The 22,172-nt window shown below is 61.0% G+C and overlaps 1 protein-coding gene across 1 annotated transcript in view; it reads right to left on the bottom strand.

The window, feature by feature from the left end:
- Positions 1–22,172, bottom strand: part of EEFSEC (eukaryotic elongation factor, selenocysteine-tRNA specific) — a 215,008-nt gene that overhangs the window by 21,973 nt on the left and 170,863 nt on the right. The window contains exons 5-6 of the mRNA XM_039248618.1: positions 20,256–20,912; positions 8,763–8,919 (exon numbers count right to left, since the gene is read on the bottom strand). Of these exons, the coding sequence (XP_039104549.1) occupies positions 8,763–8,919; positions 20,256–20,912 (814 nt within the window). The remainder of the gene's footprint in view (positions 1–8,762; positions 8,920–20,255; positions 20,913–22,172) is intronic.

Raw genomic sequence — 22,172 nt, 5'->3', positions numbered from 1 at the left:
TTATGTTAATTGCAGATATTTTTAATGTATTGTGTTACTCCATCCATCTTTGTGAACGGGCCGTCTTGTAAGATTCCTTTAATGATGTTATTTTTCCTTGCCTATCTTCATCATCTACAATTATTTATAATATCACTGTCTTTGTTTCCAACACTGGGTATAAACATTGTTGTAACAGTTCTTCGATGGGGTTCATATAATTTTTACAATTGCTTTGAAAGACTTCAGTGGCCAAAGGGGGAGGAGGGTGGTCACTGGTTTGGGGGAAAGAAAGATACCCCGAAGTGCTCTCTGCTCTTGGTGAAGGGCCTCCTCCATCAGGACGGCTTCCAGGAGACGCTGGCCCTGGTCAGGGGCCGCTCCTCCCAGAGAGCGGGGGGCTGGAAGCAGCTAGCCTGCTGCGGGGTTAGGTTTCAGAGCAGACTTCCCCATAGATGGGGGCCGAGGGCCGTAAAGGCCACCGTCGGGGGAAGACGCCAGCGAGGAAGACGGATGGCTTGTTTTCCTTTTTATAGGGAGTTTCTGAAGCCTCCACTCTCACCCCTCACCTCTCCTCAACTCTCTTTTCTCCCAGCCAAGTGCCTTCCAGAGTCCGCCATGCTTGCGGTGAAGTGTCAGCGGCTCCCACTGGCCCCCTCGGAGCACCAGTACCATCATTACCCTCGGCCCCCCTCAGACCCTGGCCTCCCCTGCCCCACATCCTCGGTGGCTCCCTAGTGCCTGACAGCGACCCTGGGCAGCCCGCTCCCCAGCCTCCTACCAAGTGCCTTTGCCTCGGTCTGTGCCTCCCAGCCGGCCGGCCTGCCTCTGGTGTGCAGAGCTCTGGGGGTGCACAGACCCACAGGGAGCCTGCCCTCAGGGGGCGCACAGGCGGCTCCTGAGTCTAGCAAAGGCCAACTCATCCTTTAAGGATCGGAGAAGCCCCCTGCCCCAAGCCCTCGGCTCCCGCCTGCCCGGTCACAGACGGGGCACCGCCACGGGCCTGGCGCGAGGCCTGAGGAAGCTGCCTCCCTAGGGTGCGGCTGGGGACCAAGCAGCTGAGGACGGAGCCCGGGCTCTGCGTTCAGGTCTCAGCGCCTGGCGCTGAGGAATTGGTGCTGGGTGAACGAGACCTTCGACCAGAGCCACGGGAGCCACAGCGGGTGCAGCGCTGTCTGTCGGGGTAGGAGAAGGGCTTACACTCTGGGCATCTGAAGGTCAGAGTCTAGGAGGTACTGAGACCCCGCGGCAGGAAGGCGGGGTGGCGAATCCTGGCAGACCTCCGCGAGCACACGGGGCTGTGACCCACATCCTCTCCCCCACTTCCCTTCTTCTCTGGACCTCTTTAAATTTTTATTATATTTTAAAATTTTTAAAATTTGTTTCTGAGAGAGAGACACACAGCATGAGCAGGGGAGGGTCAGAGAGAGAGGGAGACACAGAATCTGAAATAGGCTCCAGGCTCTGAGCTGTCAGTACAGAGCCCCACGCAGGGCTGGAACCCACGAACTGTGAGATCATGACTGGAGCCGAAGTCGGATGCTCAACCGCCTGAGCCCCCCGGGCGCCCCTCTGCACCTCTGTAAAGACACTGCGACATGGCAACATCATCAGCCAAAGCTCTGCAGATGGAAACATCCGGTGCCACTTCTCACGCGTCACACCAGCAAGGAGCAGGGAGGCCGCGCGACAGGCGCCTCACATGGGGGCCGACGGGCGTGTAAGGTGACGGCCACCAAGGTTTTCTGTGCACTCAGATCACAGGGCGCCGGCGGAGGGCACCCCCACTATCCCCGTTTTGTGGATGAGGGAACTAACCCGAGGTCACAGGCTGGTAAGGGAAGCGCTGCAGTGCCAGCCGAGCTCTGGTCTCAGCTCGGGACCGGGCTTGCGGAGTAAAACACGACAAGGGAAGAAAAGCTTGCATAATAATAGTGACGAAAAGAATCCGAATACAGAATTGTGCACCCCCTCCCCCCCTGCCGTCTCCACTGCATAAACTGCAGCCTTTGCAGGGAACCTGTCTCTCTTCCTGGCACTTTTCTTTAAATGCAATTCCCTGAATGAACATGACTGTTACTTTAGGTTATAAATAAACAGTCTGTGATCTTGCTTCAAACCACCTAACACGTCTTATCTGGATGCAGTCCCTGCACCCTCGTGTGGGGGTGTCCCCCCCCACCCCGACAAGAGGAGGCCAGCGTGTGGTCTAGGGCCAGAGCCGTCACCTGCAGCCACCACGGGTCTCAGCAGTCACGAGTGGCGCTGGGCCTGAGGCCGGTTAGGTCACCGCCGACTCTGAAACCCCGACTCCTTGTCGGCGCCCGAGTCGGCGCCGTGGCTGGTGAGAATAACGGGCCGTCGGGCCGGGGCTGGGGAGAGGGGGCTTGTGACAGCTGCAGTGGTGTCGTCCACCAAAGGCCACCGCGCTTGCGGCTGACTCGACACAGCATGGGCCCCGGGGACACGGAGCCTCGGCTCGGGATCGGCCTGGGGGAGGCGCCCGGGGACAGGTGGGAGGCCGCCCCGGCGCAAGGTCAGCATCGTGGGGCACGCCGGCTCGCGGCCAAAACCTGATCCTGCCGCTTGTGGCGGGTCCGACGGGTCCTGAGCTTCCCAGGGGAAGCAGGGGCCACCCTGGCGCCAGGAGGAGCCGTGACGCGGGCCGGCGGGCGGGCAGGTGCACGGTCTGGCCGCGGTGCTGGTCGGGGAAGGGGAGCGGGGCCGCGCTCTGGTGAGGCTGCTAGAGGAAAGCAGTCTCCCCATGAGACTAGAGACACGCAGCAGGGAAGGCCGCTCCAGGAGGAGCCTGCCTGGGGGGCTGCCTGGAGGAGGGCAGGGCTGAGCCTGAGGACACTGGGGTCTAAGAGCCACGCCTGGGACAGAGCGCCGCCCCTGGACCTTTTCAGGCACACGGGGCACCGAGTTAACGTCCCGTTACCTGCAATAGAGACTTCACCTGCCCCTTTCTCAGCTCAGCCAGGTGACCCGGTGACCCAGGTGACCGGGTGGCCGTCCGCAGCGGCACGCCCACTCGCCCGCTCACCCAACACCGAGCAGTCAGCACGCGTCAACACCAGACTGCCCCCTCGGGTTGCTCCCCGCACAGCGGTGCATGGTGGGGGGTGGGGGAGGCGGGCGGCATCCAGATCTGCCTGTGCGGAGAGGGGGCGGTGGCACTGTGGGTGGGGACAGCGGACCGGAGGTGGCATCTGAGCCGAGCCCAGAGGACCCTGCACAGACGGCAGAATGAGGGGCAGCCGCTGCGGGCCTACAACGGCCTGAAGGGCAGCACGCGGCCAAGACGGGCAGGGTGGGCGCGGCGGAGGCGTCTGGCGGAAGGCGGAGGGGAAGAAGCCACAGGCCGTGCCAACGAGCCGGGACTCTGGTCCAGACGAGAGGGGCTGGCCGGTCACAGCCGGACACATTTCTGCGTGTCAGTGCCTGACGCACTCCCACGACACGTCAGGGGACTCCAGGCCGGGGGCCACCGAGCAGGGGTTCCAGAAGGCACAGAAGTGAGGGCTTACCCACCAGCCAGAGGCTGGAAGAGACCACCTAAGAGTTAGTCCGTGTACCGAGAACCACGAATACCAAACTTCACTCCACACAGATACCGAACTAACGATCTCACCCTGAGCCTCACTCCCCGGGGGAGTCAGAGGGGCTCCGCTGGCCCCCCGCCCCCGTCCCGCGGGAGAGAAACTCAGTTACGCAACTCTTGTAAGGATGCAGGTACGTTGCATACATTTTGTCACTCATCCATCACAACCCTGAAGGTGGGGAGTGCTCCCCATTTTTATACAGGAAAACTGAGGTCCAGGGCATTCCTTTACCCCGGGGAAGGGGGGTCTGAGCCAAAACTGGAGCTTCTGGAATTCACGTTGGGCCCTGAGCAGGTGGACGAGAAGGTGAACTGCCAGAGGCAGGGAGCAGAGGGGGAAGAGGGAGGACCCTGGAGCCAAACGGCCTACATTCGAATCCCACTGCTGGGACTCCACGGCTGTGTGATTCTGGGAATGCCCCTGTACCTCTCTGTGCTTGTTTCCTCACTGGTAAAATGGGAATTTCAATAACCGTAATGATAATAGCATCTCCCCTCGGATTGTTTGCAAAGTGTAAATGATGCTGTTATACGCAAAATATAGGACGCTGGACGGCCCAGAGTAACTACGTTTAAAACTGCTCACTCTGGGGGCGCCTGGGTGGCTTAGTCGGTTAAGCGTCCGACTTTCGCTTAGGTCATGATCTCGCGGTTCGTGGGTTCGAGCCCTGCGTCGGGCTCTGTGCTGACTGCCAGCTCGGAGCCTGGAGCCTGTTTCAGTCTGTGACTCCCTCTTTCTCTGACCCTCCCCTGCTCACGCTGTCTCTCTCTCTCTCTCTCCTAGAAATAAATAAAAAAAAAAAATAAAAAATAAAAAAACTGCTCACTCTGACACTGAATCACAGACACGGAAGGAACGCACACGTCCCGGCCGACTGCCGCCGCGCCCTTATTCAGCGTGTACGTCCTGAGCCCCTCCTCCTCCGGGCACGGGGACAGGGTCTCCCCCCACCTGCTCGTGCGAGCCAATCTACGGGAGGCTAAGGGGGGATCCACGGACAGAGTGGCCCAAACCCGAAGTGGCTCTGTCCACGGGGGCGCTCCCTGCAGAGTGAGGGCTCCGGAGTGGCTGCCGTCCATGCCCCCGCTGCCCCCGCGTGGGTCCGCCTGCACCTGCTGCTTTCCTGGCCGCCGCTGCCCCCGCCGGGGGTCCCCACGGTGCAGGCCCCTAGCGGCCCTGGGACGCCGGCGCAAGAGTTTCCCCAGACAGCACTCGGAAGCCACGCGTGGGGCGGTTCACTAGTCACCTGCTCAGGCCAAGGGCCTCCTTTTTCCATCAGGAGGGGATGTATCGTCCTCGCTTTTAATCACACACAACGTGTCTTCCAGGATCAATAAGTGGGAGCAGAGCCCATCTCGGCTTGGGAGATGCTAGCTCTCCCTGCTGTGCCGTGGGGCCCCTGGCGAGGACAGGTGCCCAGCCGCCGCTCGTAGAGCCTGTGACGGGCCGGCTACGGCGGGCAGGGCTCAGGGGCCCCACTCCCTTCTCGGAAACCCGGATTTTCCCTCCGTCCCAGCACCAAGGGGCCGAAGCTCCGAGCGGGGGGGTCCCCTCGGAGGACCTGGGCCTGTGGCACCCGCGGCCCCGGCCTGGCCCGCCTACCCTCCTGGGCCAGCCGGGCACCGAGAGCCGGGTGCGGAAGAGGCGGTCCAGGCGGGCCGGGACTTTCCTCCCACAGCCGACGTCCAGGACCTCCCTCCCCCCTGACACGTTCCAGGGCTCGGACAGGGCCTGACACGGCCGACGAGAGACAGACGAATGGAGGTGCAGGGCTGCCCCGGAGTCGGGGCACACGCAGGTGCTCGGGAGGAGGTGAGGCGGCTTGTCACACAGCTAGCGTGAGACTGCAGAAAACGGGGCCCGGGGCTGGCACTGCGCCATCCACGGCCCCGCCCACTGGCCACAGGGCCTGGCCACGGCCACACATCCGATTCCGGCTCCCTCCACCCCCGCCCTTCTCCCCTTCCCCCTCACTCCCCGCTTGGGCAGCATCTCCTCTGGGAAATGTGCCCCTTCCTCCTCTCGGATGGCCCTAGGGACCCCACCACGGTGACCGCAAACCGCTGGCCTGTGTCCTCTCTCCCGCAGGTACGCGCCTGTGGGCAGCACTCTGTCCAGTGGTCCCTGCAGCCCCGGCCCTGAGCCTCCCCTCAGGTCTGCAGAGCTGGCAGACTGCGCCCTCTCCCCTAACGTCCCCTCTAGAGCGCCAGAGCCCCAAGTCACGCGACAGGAGTTGCTGGGCCGAGGGGGTCCGGGCTGCCTCTCAGAGTGGGAGCAGCTGCGGGGACACCGGTGTGGAGGGCGGGCCAGGCCGCCCGGCGCCAGGGTCTCCAACCACACGTGGCCCCGTGGTGCCAGCTCTCCGAAGCCCAGACTCCTGCCACCCACCGGGGCCACGGGCAAGGTGCTCGGCCCCCTGCTCCCGAGGCCCACCCGGAGACGGAGGCCACCGGACCCGGCTCCACGATGACACGCCCGGCACGGAAGCAGCACGTGGGAAGCGCAGACACCAAGCCGCGGACGGGACCCTCTTCTCTGCCGGCGCAGCCGTCGGCCCCCTCGCTTTGCAGGAACGTGACCCCGTGGGTCCCCAGCTCATCTCACAGGGCCTCGCAGCCTCCCACGACTTACAAACGGAGGCCGCTCTCTTGAAGGGAGCAGCTCTGCAAACGTGGGGCCCTCTGACCTCGAGGCCCCCCGAGACTTCCCGGGACGGCTCCCTGGATGGGACTCTCGCTGGCCCGCCGACCCCGGGAGCGACGGGCCCAGTTCCGGACCCTGTTCGCAGAGGCCGGCCTCCGGGGCCCCAGACAACGCGGCGTCTGGGTCGGGCTCCCCTCTGCCGTGTGGGCTGGAGGCTGAGTGTCCGTCTCGAAGTTCAAGCGGGAGTTACAAGGTCCGTGGGCCACACGCACATCACGTCAGGTGCGGTTAGACGGCTGAGACCCCGCAGCTCGGTCGCCACCACCCTCTCGCCTGCCACCTGGGGTCCCTGCTTGTCTCTGTCGGGACGTGGCCCTGCCACCCGAGGGCGCAGGCGCTGGAGGGCAGGGGCGCAGGGGAGGGCACCCTGCGGGCTGGGGCGCCCCCCCCCCCGCCAGCCGCTCCAGCTCCGGGGGGCCGGACCCAGCAAGGCCCCAACCCAGGGCCTCCACACGCGCCCCGTCCGCGGGCCGCGCCCCGCCCCCGCCTGGCACCGGGCATCCCGGGCTCACCGAAGAGCCTTCACGACGCACGCACTTCAAACAGCTAAAACGTAATTCTTCACGGGAGGAATCGGCAGGGAAAGACAGGCAGGAGGGGAGGTGGGGAGTGGGGCGGGGGAGATGAAGGAATCTGCCCGGTTACATTTAATAAGAAGCTTAAAAGCCACAAACAGGAAGCAGACCTATTAAAACGGCAACACTGATCTAACGAAGGAATGTGACCTTGAGCTGACTGAAGCCGCAGCCCCGGCCGCCCCCTGCGCTCCCGCCCCAGCACCCAGGGCCCCAGACAAGCCTCCTCTTGTACCCTGGCCCGTTCTGAGGACGCCCCGACTCGGGGTCTGCCTTGGGCTGGGGGAAGGGGTGCTGAGGGGAAGGTCGGCGTGAGCCTACGCACCCCCAAAACAGGAGACGGACGGTGCTGGCCTTCCCTTGTCTGCACCAGCAGGCCCCGCCGCGGGGGAGGGGTGAGTGCTCCGGGGTGCGGCCCCCCAACTCCAGGCAGCTCCCCTCCTGCCCTCCGGGTGCCCTGTACCCCTCCTTCCCAGTGAGCCCCCGCAGGGGCAGGCCCAGGGCCCTGCGAGCTGGAGTCTGGGCCTTGGCCCGCCCGGCTCGTGCCCTGTGTTTCTTGGAACCCAGAGCAGCTCTGCGGACGCGGGTTGCAGTGAGGTGACAGCCAGGAGCAGCGGAGAGGACTGGACGGGATGGGACGCGGTCACCTTGTCCGCCCCAAGGGACTATCTCTGCCGGTGACGGAGCTGAGCCCCGCCCTGACGGAGACCTCGGGGTGCGGTCACGTGGCAGATCCGAGTGGCCTGGGGACGCAGGCCTCTGGAGCCCGCCGCCCTTCCTCATGCGCGGGCACGCGCCACACAGGACCCCTGGGCTGGAGGAGCCACTCGGGAGGTAAGGGCCCCTGGCCAGGCGCTCAGGAGAGCAGAGGGCGCCAATGTGGCCCGCTGGGGAGCCACGTTCCGGCTCCGTGGCCTGGCCGGGCCACCACCCTACCTGGAGATTTCACTCACGGCGCGGTTCACCAGCATCACGGTGCTGACTGGGCGGAAGGTCCCCACGGCTTTCCGGCCCCCACAGAGCGACCCAGGCCCTCAGGTACGCAGGCAGGGTGGCGTCTGCTGCGGGGTCAGGGCTTCTTTGTAAAAGCCTTCCACCCGCCACAGGCCTGACAACCGGGGGCCGTAAGCTACGTGCCAAGCAAGCCGCCCTCAAGTGCGCATCGCAGCTCGGCCTCCGTGCAGACCCCCTCTTGCCACGTAATGTTCCTTCCCTTGGCGTCGGTGGGGCTCCCTGCTTCCCTTGGGTCAGGCCCCAGCTCAGCTGTCCCGCCCCAGAGGGGTCTTCCCCGCTTGCCCTGGCCGAGGCCCACACACCGACTCTCTTCCGTGGGGCAAGGTCAATGCCACCGAACGCACTCCCACCCATCCCCTCCCACGACTGTGGCGGCCGGGTGAAGATCATGGGTGTGGGGTACATGCTCGGGAGATGGGATGGAGGGCTGGCCGGAAGAAATCCAAGGGTCCGATTCCCAAGAGCAAGTGCACAGCCTTGACCCCGCCACCGACTCAGGTCACACAGAGCCTCAGCCCTTGATGGTCTCCACTGGGCCGGAAAGGAGGGGCCGCTGACGCTCGGGGAGCCGCACCGGCTGGGGGCGGGGGGCGGTGTGCCAGGCCCCTGGCGGTCTCACCCCCCAACTTTTCCGCCCAAGCACCCGTGACATCGGTCTGGTGCCATACTTCACAGACAGGCCGGGTAGCACACCCTAGGCGCCCCCTCTGTGGTACCCAGGGGCTCGGACTCAGGCCTTGACCCTGGCTCTGCCTGGAGGCTAACTCCACACCAAGCCCCTCCAGGACCCCCCCCCCCCCCCCCCCCCCCCCCCCCCCCCCCCCCCCCCCCGCTCCAGATCTCAGCCACAAGCTAACGGGACCATAGGCCACGGGACCGCACTCACCAGGGATGCGGATCTTGAACTTGCCACTCTGGCCGAAGGCGCTGTCGATGATGCCCAGCTCCCCGGTGGACAGGTGCACCTTGAGGCCCACGAAGAGCTGGATGCTGGTCTCCTTTTTGAAGAGGGAGCGGCCGATCACGCTGTGGTCATCCATCACCTGTCCCCACACACCCGGCCCCAGAGAGAGCATCAGCGCGTGTGGGCGAGGCTGGGCTGCCGTCCCACACCACGACGCTGGTGGTCAGAGCCGTCTGTGGCTCACGCCTGGCACATGGCAGTGACGGGAAGGAGCCCGCCTGCTCCACGGATGTGGATTGGAGGCCCAGCAGGGTGCGGCCAGAGCGAGCGGGGCAGGCTGAACTCGGAGCCCACCCTGCCCTGTCTGCCCCCCGCCTTCGTCTACGGGGGCCTAGCAGCATTCTCCTCGTGAAGGCCTGCTCAGACCCCCCAGGTTGAGAGGATGACATCCACACTTGCGCCTGCATCAGCACATTCTAGAACCTGCCTTGCCCTCTCTCTGGTTTCCCGTCCCACAAGGAGTGTCTGAGAACCCCGGGCTCGGCCACCACCTCCTGCTAAACGCATGTGCATTTCAGTCAAGGCTTTCCCCGCTCTGCCCAGAGCCCCTCGCTGGCCCGGCCCGCGTCTGCGCCACAGCCCCATGGCCTCCTCTCCGTGATGCCCTCCTCTGTGTAAAAGAGAAAGAGGGATGTGTGTGTGTGTGTGTGTGTGTGTGTGGGTGGCTGGGTGGGTGCGCGCGCGCGCATGCGTGTTAAACACTAGACCCTCCCCCACATGACCTCAAAAGGGCTCACAAGAGCTTCTTGAGATCTGCTGCTAGTTTAGAGCAGGGCCCGTGCTCGCCCTGGGGGGCCTGCATCCTGGGTCCCGCATGGGGGCCACAGGGGAAACGCGGAGGCTTCTTCCTGCTCTCCAGGCCCCGTGCACCGGCTTGGGGGCTTTTGGGGACCAGGGCTGAGTCTGAGCAGGCGCCGGCCTGGGGAAGCAGCATGGAGGCTGGAAGCCCTTCCAGTGGCGGGGGGGTGGGGGGGGGGCTGCTCTCCTCCTGAGGCCCAGGCTCGTGGGCCACCCCTGTGGGCCAGGCTGTCCCCAACCCCAGAAACCACTCCCTTCTGCCCAAGATGCCAAGACTTGGCCAAGGGCCCCAGATAGATTGCTGGGAGAGGCAGAAACTGTCCCATTTACCCTAAAACCCTTTTAGAAAAACATACCCTCTTCTATTTGATTCATAGCGCCAGATAAAAGGCACTTGGATTCCTCCTCTCCCCGGTGATGGATGAATCGGATACAAATAACGATAAGAATAATCATTTCCACTCGCACAGCCCTTTATAATTCACAACTCTCACCCCTGCTCGGGAACCCCTTGTCCTTCAGGCTCAGCCCCAGCACGGCTCTCCCGTGGGCTGGCCCGCTGCGGGCCCTGCCCCGATCGCGGGGGCCGCCGGGGGCCCTGGATGGAGGTGGCTCCGGGGACCCCTGCCCCCACACCCCAGGGCGGCCTGCATGTGGAGCCCCATTCCCAGCCTGGCAGGGGCCACACTGGGCAGCCTAGCCGGGCACAGCAGGTGCCCGGCATGTTTAGCCGAACTGACTCCGGACTGGCCATTCCAGGATCCCCACGACCAGGGGTGCTTAGTGCCGCCACCCCCGTCCCAAACTCGGCCTGCCCTACTCGGAGGCCACCAGCCGTTAGGACGAAGACAGTGCCTCAGAGCACCTCAGCCTCTAACGGAGGCATCAGGGGCCCACGGAGCCCTCGAGCCCCCTTGTCGGCAGGGGCGAGAGAGATCGGAGGAACTGCAGACACCAGAGGCGGTGGCACGGTGCAAGTTCAAGCCCAAGTTTGCTGGGCCTTTGCACAGCCTGTGCTGAAGAAGGGCCAGACGGCGTTGACCCCCTCCAAGCTGGGAAAGCAGGCAAGTCTGGTGCCACGGGGGCGCCCGGGGGCACCCTGGGCATGGCGGGTGGGTCCCTGGCCCTTGCTCACCCGTGAGACAGGGCCGGCTGAGACACAGGGCCCGCCCTGGGCGCCACGGCTGGTCGAGCAGCACCAAAGCCAACAATCCTTGCACGAGGGGCTACACCTGCCTAGAGAACCGCCTTAGGAGGCAGCACAGGGACCACACAGGCAGAAGGTCCCCACCAGATTCCTAACGACGTCCTTCCTCTCTTCCTACAAACGCTGACTCAGAGCCTACCATGTGCCAGGTGGGTCGCAGAGGACAAATCAAAGCTCCCGCCTCAAGGGGCTCAAGCGTGTCCTTCGTGGAGGGTGATCACAGTCTTCAGCCCACTGCCTTCGGAGTGCTCACTGGCCGTCCCCATCTCTGGACAGGCCCCCGGTGCCCAGCAAGGCCCCGATCAAGCTCTTTGTGCCTGTGTCCCCCCGGCACCCTGACCCTGGCCCCTCTGCAAACCCTGGTTCCGTCTCTTGACTCCGGAGCACAGATCGCTCCCTGATACTATGCCATAGCTTTATCTGTTTCTTGTTTAACGCTTATTTATTTTGAGAGAGAGACAGTGAGAGAACAAGCCGAGGAGGGGGAAAGAGAGAGAGAGAGACTCCCAAGCAGGCTCCGCGCTCAGCTCGGAGCCTGACGCGGGGCTCGATCTCCCGACTGTGAGATCATGACCTGAGCCGAGATCAAGGGTTGGACGCTCAACTGACTGAGCCTCCCAGACGCCCCTGCCTGTTGTTTATTCCCCGCAAGCAGGACACGGGTCTGTGAAAGCGGCACGTCCGTCTCCTCCGCAGCGACCTGCTGCGCTCCCCGGGTGCCTGAGTCAGTGCTGAGCGCGTACCTGACCGGGGCTGGTGGCGCCTCCGCAAAGCTCAGTCGTGCCTGCGGCCTTTCATCTTTTAACACTTCGTCGAGGCGGAACTGATACGTAAAAGCACGTACACGTTTCAGGTACATAACCTGACGCTTTTAGATGTACGTATATGCCCGTGAAGACGTTCCCACAATCAAGCTAATGAACGTAAGGAACACGGCTTCACCCTCCAGCCCCCCCGGGCTCACCCGGTCCTCCCAGACGCAGGTCGGACAAGCCTTCCTGCAGACAGCCTCCGCCCACCACCACCCGCAGCTGGCCTGCGTCCCTCCCCAGACGCTTGCGGGGCCCTGGCCCGTGAGGGGTCCCAGCAAACGTGCAGGGGGTGGGGGAGACATGGGTGACAGAGGGGAGACTCTTGGCTCTTTGGGCGCAGAAGTAGATCACTCAAGCGGCCTTGTGGCTGGGGGCACGTTTCATTGGAGGGGCCAACAGCCCCGCCTTGCACCTCGGTCCCCCCCGCCCCCCCTGCCCCAGTGCGGGTCACCCCTCAGGCTGGGACACAGCAGGCTGCACAGTGACCAGGGCCCCGGGGTGGCAGGCATGTTACCCGTTAGCACAAGGCATTTCACAAGACTTTTTACTGCACCTTCTCCCCCATCTCGTCCTTTCTTTTGGTTCTAGAATATTAACTTAAAAAGCTACACGCCACAGATGCAGCAGAGGACCCATCTCCCACCCCCTCCCAAGCCAGGGACGGGCAGCGTGGGCAGACTAATTTTATTAACTTCAGGGAAACTTCAAAAAGCTTCAGGGCTTTCATGGAACACCAACGTGGGTTTAAGTGCTACATCAACAAAAGCCTCGGGCTGGGGAAGCCGAGGGCCCCGGCTCTGCGTGTTACGTTCTCCTCTGACCGAGCGGCCCGGCGAGCGGCGAAACCCTGCTGGTGTGGGTGCTGCTCACTTCACTGACCTACATCACCACAGTATTTTTCCAAGCATCCGGGATAAGGTGAGGAGTGAACGGGCTTTTTCTGACCCTCTGAGGAGGGGCCCAGGGGCTCCCTCTCGCTGGCTGCCTCCTGGTCTCCCTGGGCTGCAGGGGCAGTTTGCAAAGGGTTCAAGTTCAAAGGCAGTGCCCCTGTCGTTCCTGTTCTCTTGTTTTACAGTGTGGCCAGAAGGCAGAATAGCACCCGTCTACTAATGTCTGCTTCTTCAGTTCCACGGGTAGGGGTGAGGCAGTGCGGGGGAGGAGGCTGCCCTTCAGCACACTGCCCGGAACGCCTCGTGGTCTCAGGAAGCTGGCGCCCCCCCCCGCCCCCGCCTTCACAACCGGGAGCAGGCTGGCTGGGCAGCACAGGTGTGGGGGGGGCTCCGAGGCGATTTCTGAGCCTCAGCAGTGGCAGGGGCCCCTGGCTTCTCAGAGGATGATGCGGGTGGGCTGCACGAGCTATGGGGCAGGGAGGGGGAGGGGGGGCCCTGGGTGTGGCCGCAGCCACAGGTGAGAAGTGGGCCAAGGCAGGGCAGACTGAGGGCAGGCACTCTGCGTCCTCGGCACTGAGCCCTCGGCCACCCCGCCTCTTCCCATGCAATTGTTACAAACGAGGAAATGGGGCCCCAGAGGGTAAGTGGCTTCAGTCAGGCCAGACTGCTCGGCTCCCCCTGGGGTACCCGGGCCACAGTGAGACTGGGAATGCAGGCCAGGTGATGGGGAACAAGGACGGGGACCCCAGGCGGACACCTGTCCGCAGGCCGCCCTGGCCGGCCCTCCTCAAGGGATTTCTCCAGCACAATCTGAGTGCAGCCTCAGCCTCCGCCAGGCCCCAGCCCGCTGGTGGCTTCGCTTGGTGGCCCCCCACACCTTGGGGCTCCCTTCTGGCCTCTAACTGCCAGGCGCCCTGGCCACAGGCCCTTTTTCTGTGCCTCCACAGAAACAGTGCCTGCCTCTGGCCCCCCCCCCCCCCCCCACCAGTCTGACCAGGCACAAGGCACAGCTCAAGGTCATTAGTTCCCTGTGCTTTTCCCGAACCAGACCACCTCCTCCCACCCACCTGCTCCTCTCCCACTCCCTGCGGCCCTGGGTGGGCCCTCTGACTGGGCATGTCCCCTCTGTACCAAGGCCAGGTGCCCTGTGACACTCGGCCTGGCTCACTGCGACGGGCAGCTGGCCCGAACCCGCGCGTGGCTGTGAAGCAGGGGCCCCCGGGAGCCCCACCGCAGCCCAGAATCACCGCCCTCTATTTTCACCAGATCTTTGCACACCTGCAAAGAAAGATTCTGTACCCAATCGTTTTCTTTAAATACCTACGCTTAAAAGACAAACTTCACACGGTACCCTAGAGAGAAAATGAGAGTCGCCGTAAGGAGGAACCTGATGGTAAAGTAAATACAACTGAAAAAACGAATCGGATCCTAGTCACAGACTGTTAGTACTGAAAGAATCTATCTTGGCCCCGTGTTCTGTTTGTTCAAAAAGCAGATTACCACGTAGGAGATGGCTGTTAAAGTCACCTGCAAAGGAATCGAAGACTTTCTTTGCGATGTCATCAAGGGACCAAAAAAGAAAAGAGTTATTACTAAGGGATTCTACACTGCAGAACGGTATGAGAAATGGCCTTAACCAAATGGACAGCAATGTACCGCTTGCAAATTTCCAAGCAGCAAATGCATGAAAGAATAAACAAACGAACACACACATACGGCATGCATCTATGTATCTAAATTCATTCTTCATTTCTAATTTTAATGGTTCACGACTTCTACTTTCCCACAACAGTTTTCTCTGTGGCCACAGGTACAACTAGAATCTAAGTTCTGCAAGTGCAGGGATTTTGTCCCTTATTCACTGTTACATCCCCAGCCCTGAAAACAGCACATGGTAGGCGTTCTACAAATATTTTTCAAATGACTTTTGCTGAATGTCTAGTTTTGTGAATGTTCCCCAAAAGAAAGGAGGAGTCTTCTCTGTTTGAGGGATCTGAGGGCTCCTGTTTAGCTAGAAATCAAGTGTAGGGATTGTGTTATGCCTCTGTGTCCTTACCCGTTGTTCCGTGGGTCTGTCTGATTCTGGAATCTGCATTCTAACGTGCCCACTATAATTATCACTCCTTTTTAATTTAATTAATTAATTAATTAATTAATTAATTAATTAACTTATTTTTTACCAAGTTCTCCTTGGATTTCTAACAGATTTTGTTTTTATATGCTTGGTAGGTGCAAGTTTGTAAGCATGCCCTTTATCATTACATGATCTCTCTCTCTCTATCTCGGCAAGCATTTTTGTCTTAAACATTCTAGCTTGTCTGAAATTAATATCACCACTCATACTTCCTTTTGGCTCACGGTCCCCTGACATTTCTCTGCCCATCCTTTTATTCCTAACCTTTGTTTACACTGCATGTTTCCTATAAACAGCATATAACCGGGTTTTGTGTTTTACTCTAATCTGTTGGTCTCTGTACGACACAGGAGAATTTGGCCGTTCACGTTTAGTGTAATGGCGGGTACCCTCATTCCTCCTGTTTTTGTCCTTATTTACTAACGATGTTTTTGTTTCCTTCATTGTTGGTTTGGTCAAATTCACTCCAGACCTTCCTTTGTGTGTGTGGAAGTGCTTCACTTTCCTGGTCCATTCATAGCTTCTTCCCCGTTCTCTTTGTTTAGAATTGTCTATGTATTTCTATACTTTTACCTGCAAACAGGATACTAAGCATCTCCCTCACCACCATGTGCTCTAATTCCTCTCCCCCAGCCCCCCCCCCCGAAAGGCTAGGCCTTTAGCACACCTTGCCTTCCCTCCCTCTCCCCTCAGGAGAGGCCCCTGGAGTGTTTCTGTTAACCTGAACTCCCTTCCTTGGACCTAATTCCTGAGGAATGCAGAGAGAGCTGAGTACCTGTGACTGTCGGTGGTGATTAGATGTTTCCTTGCAGGATCCTCAGTCTCTTTCAAGAGTCATATTTACCATTTAGACCAGGGGTGGACAGATAGCTAGAGGCCCAATTCTGCCCGGTATCTGTTTTTGTATGGTCTTCCAAGCTAAGGATGTTTCTCTGTTTTCTGGTGTGTTGAAAAACATCCAAAGAAGAACATTTCACGACCTATGAAAACTCTAGGACGTAAATTCCCGCGTCCATGAATAAACTTTCACAGGCACCTCACCGCACCTACTTGTCTCTACCTTGTCTGCAGTGGCTTCCGTGCCATGGTGGCTGAGCTGAGCGGCTGTGACAGGGACCCAGGAGCTCTGGGTGTGGTGGCTCCATGGCACCTCACCCAACTACCTGTTTTACCTCTTCATTTTTACCGCTGGGGCGTCAGCGCTGTGTCAGAGCAGGCAAAGTGGGCCTCAAATGTCACACTTTTAGCCGTGCTCAGTGAGGTGTGGATGGCTCTTTTGTCACATGACAAGACTCTGTGTTCGTTACTGGCTGTGATGATACAATATAGCACACATTGACATCACAACATTCCCAGCTCACAGGGGCAAAAATGAGATGATTCCAAGCAGTGCATCTCATCCGAGCAGAATTTCTTCACAAAACAACAACAGCAGAGAGAGAGAGGGAGAGAGAGAGAGAGGGGAGAGAATAAGCTTATAATCAAAGTAAGTTTCCAAGTGGCTCATTTGTTAGCCAAGCAAAGGAAAGCCATTTACTGGTGGTAAGTTAATTAAATTATGTTTGATTGCAGCAGCTAAAAAGAAAAAAAGCATCCAGAGAAAACAAGTGGATTTAAGATGATTAGATTTGGGGCAAGACTGGTTGCTTGGCCGTGGCCTAGAGGCTGTAGACACTAGATGACACGGATGAGGGAAGCCGCATCTACAGGGAGCCTGCCCCAGCGTGGGGGGAGCAGGCGACGCAGAGCACAGAAGAGAAAACCTGGGGACGGCAGATGGCCGGCCTCTCTGCATGCCATGCACTGTCCTCAGCATTCTGGATCTCCCTCCCGCGGCTCCCTGTTACTTTCTTTCTAGAACTTTCTAGGACATACTACCTGGAAGTGTCTAAGGTACTGCTCCTTGTCGAGCCTCCCCCATGAGAACAGTATGTTCTTGCTGTTCCCCAGTGCCTGGCACACGCAGGAGCCGCGGAAACACCTAAATATGCGAACGAGTGGTGTCTTTTACGCAACAGGCTCGGGACTGTGCGCCGTATAGTCCGCCCAGGTGGAGAATGTTCATTCAGCACACATCTACACAGGCTGCGCCTTCCTTGGTGACAAGTGGAGACGGTCTCGGAGGCCTGAGCTGAGCTCCCAGAAAGCTGTCTGGGTTTGAGAGCAGACGCCACGAGCTCACCCAGCATCAGCGAGCACGGGCCGGGAACTGGCTCACTGTGGGGGTGAAGGACCTGCCAGGAGACTGTGTTTAACGGTTTCAAGGTGGCTCGGCCTCGTGGACACGTGTCTGAATGGAGGCGTGTGGGGGGCGGCGTGGTAGTCGTGATGCGTCCAGGGATCTTCGGAGGCAGGCAAAGCACTGCTGGGCAAAGATCGGCCGCGGGTACTCCCTGCCCTCGCCAACCACACCCAGCAGCCGGTCTGAGTCTCAGTTCACTCCCCAGACATGCCGCTCCCAGCAGTCCTGGCCGGCTGCTGCCGGGGCCGCCGGGGCCGGGGGAGAGATCGTGAAGCCCTGGGGAAAGGGCTGCAATATCATCCTGGCCCAAGATCTAGGGCTTTACGGACTAAGCTCTCTGCAAATGTCTGTGCACTCTGAGTCCCGCTCAGAGCCCATGGTGTTGCGTCTTGGGGCAAACCAGGCCACGCGTTAGTGACACTAGGAAACCTTCCCCCGCCCCCTGGGCTAGACTCGATCTCACATAGGAAGCCACACGCTGCCATGGCTCTTTCAAACCACCCTGAGATGAGCGCTGCTTGCTACTCGGACGCACGAGGACATGGAAGTGAAACGGGCGCGCGAGGTGTACTGCAGCTACTGGGCACAGCCAGACTCTGAGCGCAGGCTGTGTGTGGCTCCCAAGGTCAATGCCTCACCTGCCTTCCAGGGAAGGATAGTCTCCCACCAACGAGCCTCCCATTTCTTAAGAGCACACGAGCCTCTCAACTCACTGGACGGAACCGACCTGGCAGCTGGAAGGGTAAGCGCACAGAGGCCAGTCGGGCCTGGGTTCCGATCCTGACTTTACCGCCCTGGGGCCCTGGGCAGCTTGCTGCACCTCCCCCGGGGCGGGTTTCTAGTGCGACGGCCTCTGCAGAGGGGCCCTGGTGGCCTGAATTCGGGGTAGGAAGAACACTAATTTTTTCTGAGTAACTCTTTGTGTTGTTTGGGTGATTTTTTACCATGTGGCCATATCGCTTTTCTCAGTTACATATAATTTTAGGAGGAAAAAAGTGGTTTATTTAATAATTTTTTAAAAAATACAAAGGAGGGACACCTGGGTGGCTCAGGTCACAATCTCAGGCCCGCGTCAGGCCCTGAGCCTGCTTCGGATTCTATGTCTCCTTCTCTCTCTCTCTCTCTGCCCCTCCCCACTCACACTCTCTCTCGCTCTCAAAAATAAACATTAACAAAAATTAGAAAAAAAAAGTACATAGGAAAAGTAATACTTCCTCCTTGGATTTTGACAAGGATTTAAACCAGCGTGTGCAGCTGGTAGTGGCGCACAGCAGGTGCTGCATACGCACAGGAGGGACGGGGTGGAAGCCGGGGCCCAGAAGGCGGCCTGTGGGACAGAGGCCTCCGCTCAGCCGGAGCCTTAAGGGGCTGGTGGGGGGGCTGGGCGCTCGTGCCTTTGCTTCCTGGTCCCGGGACCCTCCACACGCACCCACGGCCCCGCCCGCAGCCGTCCCTGGTGGACTTTCTGCTCAGGTGTCTTTGTGGGGCCTGTGGACTGTGAATCTGGGGCTCCGGGGCCTCCACTTCTGGCCTCCCTGCACTGAGCAGGGAAGGCTCGGCGGCCCCACGGATGCCCCGGATTGGTGGCAGGGTCTGGGTCGACTCGCCGCCTGGGCCCTCCCTGCTGCCCTTGGGAGGCAGGAGTCCCTGGACAATATGCCCAGGCCCACACTCCTCATGCTCACAGGAAGGAGCGGCCACAACGGCCTCCGTGGGCAACTGGACCCGTGAGCTCATGGGACATTTCCGCACGACTGACGCTTCCCCAGAGAGCAATGATACGTCACGACACTGCTAGTGAGCCAAGCCAGACAAACGAGCGATGTGCCCTTTATCACCTTTGCGCTCGGCATCGCAGGGCTGGCCCGGGGCTCACGGAGCCCTTGAGTGGCCCCACGCCCGGTCCCTGAGCCCGCCCGGTGGCCCGGGGAGTTTAGGCTGCTGCTGTGCAGGTGAGGAGACCAGCACGCACAGGGGACGGGCCCTGTGCAGAGAGAGCAGAGGGGGACGCGGACAGGGCCCTGCCCCAGGACATGTGCAGGGAGGCGAGGCGGGGCCACCCCACCCGCCTGGCCAAGTGGGCAAGGCCGGCCTTGCCGTGGGAGCCCTGAACCGACAAGGCTGAGCATCCCGAGCTTCTGACGGATACGAGCGGGTGAGCAAGAAGCTTCTACTGACTCCCTCCACAGAGGGCGGGTTGGTTCCAGGCAGGAGAAGGGAGCAGGCCGGACCACAGGGAGAGACCCAAGACAGCGAGGAGGGGAGTGGGCGTTTCCACGGTGACAGGGAGTGCCGGGGGACAAAGATCTGGAAGGATCCGGGGATCTGGAAGAAGGGAAGGAGGCAGCGCGGGGGCTGCCGATGGGATCCCAGCACTGACTGGTGCCCAAGGCCCTGCCACTTGCTCCTGGGCGCCTGCTTGGTAAGGAGCAGACACCACTGGAGCCCAGGCTGATGCGGGCAGGGCCGCACCGCGGGGGGGGGGGCGACCCTCACTTTGCTAAGAAATAGAAGTGCAGGCCTGGGGGGCTCGGGCAGACCCTGGGGGGCCTAGGTCCCCAGCCCTGAGGTCTTGTCACCACCGTGCTCACCCGGGACCACCCACAGCCACCCCTGCCCCACAGGGGCGCTCCCAGGGAGCAAGGTTTAGACGTCCCTCACCCACACCTTCAGGACCCGGAGGCGGGATCCCCAGTGTAGACCTACAGGGATGACGGGAGGCAATGCAAGGATTTCTGGGCCTTCAGGCTCCAGGCTCCCCTACAAAGGGCCATGAACCATACTGACTCCTGCACGTCTAAAGTGAGGATGCATCGGGGACGGGGACCTCAGGAGGCCAGCGGGACCCCCCCCTCACCTTCTTGTACCTTTCCGCCTCTTGCCCTCGGGCGTCCCCGCCCCCAACGGCTGAGGCCACTTGTAGACAGGCCCGCCCCGCAGGGACCCACGGCGCTCCCTCCGTGAACAGGATCCGCATGGGGCAGCCGCCCTGCCTGATGGAGGCTCAGCCCCACGGAGGCTGCGAGGGGCGGGGCCAGCGGGCAGCGAGGGGCGGGGCCCGACCCCTGGCCGAAGTGCCTGTGGGAGGCCCCTGTGGACCCTCCCCCACCGAGGCCGAGGGCGGGGGGGGGGCGGCTGGGCGGGGTCAGGCCCCGGGCTGTGACTGTGGGCTCAGAGAGCCCAGGCCGCCCGGCCACACAGGGCCTCAGTTTCCCTGTTTCAGAGCCTGAGAAGCTGGGGCCGGAAGTCCTCCCGGTCCCCTCGGACCCCAGCCGCGCCCCTCCCGGCCGTCCGGCCCCGCGAGGAAGGGGGCGGGCAGGCAGGCTACGTACCCGCTCCACGAGGCCCTGCTTGCACTTGAGCTTGTACACTCTGAGCCTGGGCAGGAAGCTCGCGGCGTAGTCCCGGTCCTCCAGGCCGCGCAGCAGGACGCCGTGGAACGCCAGCCGGCACGTGCTGGCGTGGATGTCCGCGTCGAGCCTGGAGCCGATCACCAGGCACAGCCGGGGGCAGGTGACGGGCTTCTCAAACTCCACGAGCGCCCACTGCTGCCGAGGGTGGCGGCCTTCCGCGGCCGGGCCCGTCTCCTTGTCGGCCCCTCCGCCGTCTGTCGCCACCGGCGCCAGATCCTGGCTCAGATACTGCTCCTGGAAGAGGTACTCGCGGGAGAGGTCGAAGGAGTCTAGCACAGGCTCACGGTCAAAGTCATCGGGGGCAGGGCTGAAGAACAGCATGCGGCCCATCACCGTCTCATGGCCCACTGTGATGTGGAACTTGGCCTTGGTCTGCAGGGGCCCCCGGAAATACGGGATCTTCTCCACCGAGATGAGGGCCGCGTGGACCGTGTGCAGGGACTCGGGGGCGCACACCAGGCCGCGCTCCAGCAGCTTGGGGTCAAACTGGGTGACACAGATGCCCAGTCGGTCTCCCTGCATGGCTGAGGTGACAGGCGTGTGAAACATCTGCATGGACTTCACCTTCTTCACCACCTGGGGTAGCAAAAGAGAAAGCGAATGAAGCAAAGCGCCTTGAGGCAGGAGGGAGGGGCTCCAGCGGGAGAAGTGCCTGTCCCCATGCCGCCACGGGGGCACCGGGGTGGTCAGACTGCCCTTGGCCAGAGCAAGCTCCCCACAAACACAGGGCGCGGGTCCACAGAGCGCCCGGTCCAGCACCAAGTGTGTGTGGGGGGGAACACGGCAGCCCAGACCCGGGCTACCTCAGCTCCCTCCGTCCTCTGAGTCCCCAGGCTCCACGCCAGCACTTTGTTGCCTCGAGCCCTCTGTACAGGCTTGCCACCGCACGCAAGATGGACGCCCAGGTCCTCAGCCTGCCAAGCTCTGACCCCCTGTCCTGGAAAGCCCGGGCCAAACACCCCTGCCGGACTCGGAGCGGGCAGGACCTGTCCCTTTCTCCCTGGTGCTCACGGCCCCTCTGCGTCATACAGATTCTCTGCCATCAGGGCCTACTCTGCGCCGGCCTGCCCGCTAGCCGTGGGCTTCTCTGGGGCAGGCCACTCCTCGCCCACTGGACACACAGTCCCCAGAGGACGCAGTGTGCCAGGGACTGTCCTGCGGGTGGAGACAGAAAAACAACCAAACTAAAAACACATCAATATGGACGAGGTCTACATCGACAGAACTGACATACAAAACCTTACATGCAACTATAACAGTAATTACATATGTATGTAACATGATTATGTATGTGTATTATATGCAGCATGCTATATGATATATAGTATGTATAATATAGTATACGTAGTACGTATGGTTTATGTAATACTGTACGTAGCATGCTGTATTACACAGTACATGTGTTCGTACAGAACATCGAGAGCAGGCCCAGGGTTGGGGAAAGGTGTGGCTTCTCAGAGCGGTGGCCGGGGAAGGCTTCTGCACAGGTGATATCCGAGCTACCACCTGATTCTGAGACGTTGTGTGAAGGTCCAGGAGAAGAGAGCTCTGCACTGAGGAGCTGATGAAGGTACAGGCTGGGATGGAGGCTCCGTGAGTCAGAGGAATAAACAAAGAGGCAGGAAGGCTGGAGCAGGGCAGGCAGGGAGGACGGGGAGGGGAGGGGAGGGGAGGGCAGGCGGGAAGTCACTGAGGAGTTTAGGCAAAGGAGTAACCTGACCTTATCTCTGTTTGGAAACCATAACGCTAACGACCACGCTGGGCAGATCGCTGCACCCCCAGTTTGTAAATCAGGAACAGACATGGAAAGGCTCTAATAAACATTTGTGAAACCAA

The sequence above is a fragment of the Hyaena hyaena genome, unplaced genomic scaffold (genome assembly GCF_003009895.1).
Source record: "Hyaena hyaena isolate Hyena2069 unplaced genomic scaffold, ASM300989v1 scaffold_316, whole genome shotgun sequence".
Taxonomy (NCBI): Eukaryota; Metazoa; Chordata; class Mammalia; order Carnivora; family Hyaenidae; genus Hyaena; species Hyaena hyaena.
This window is presented reverse-complemented; position numbering and strand designations above follow the sequence as displayed.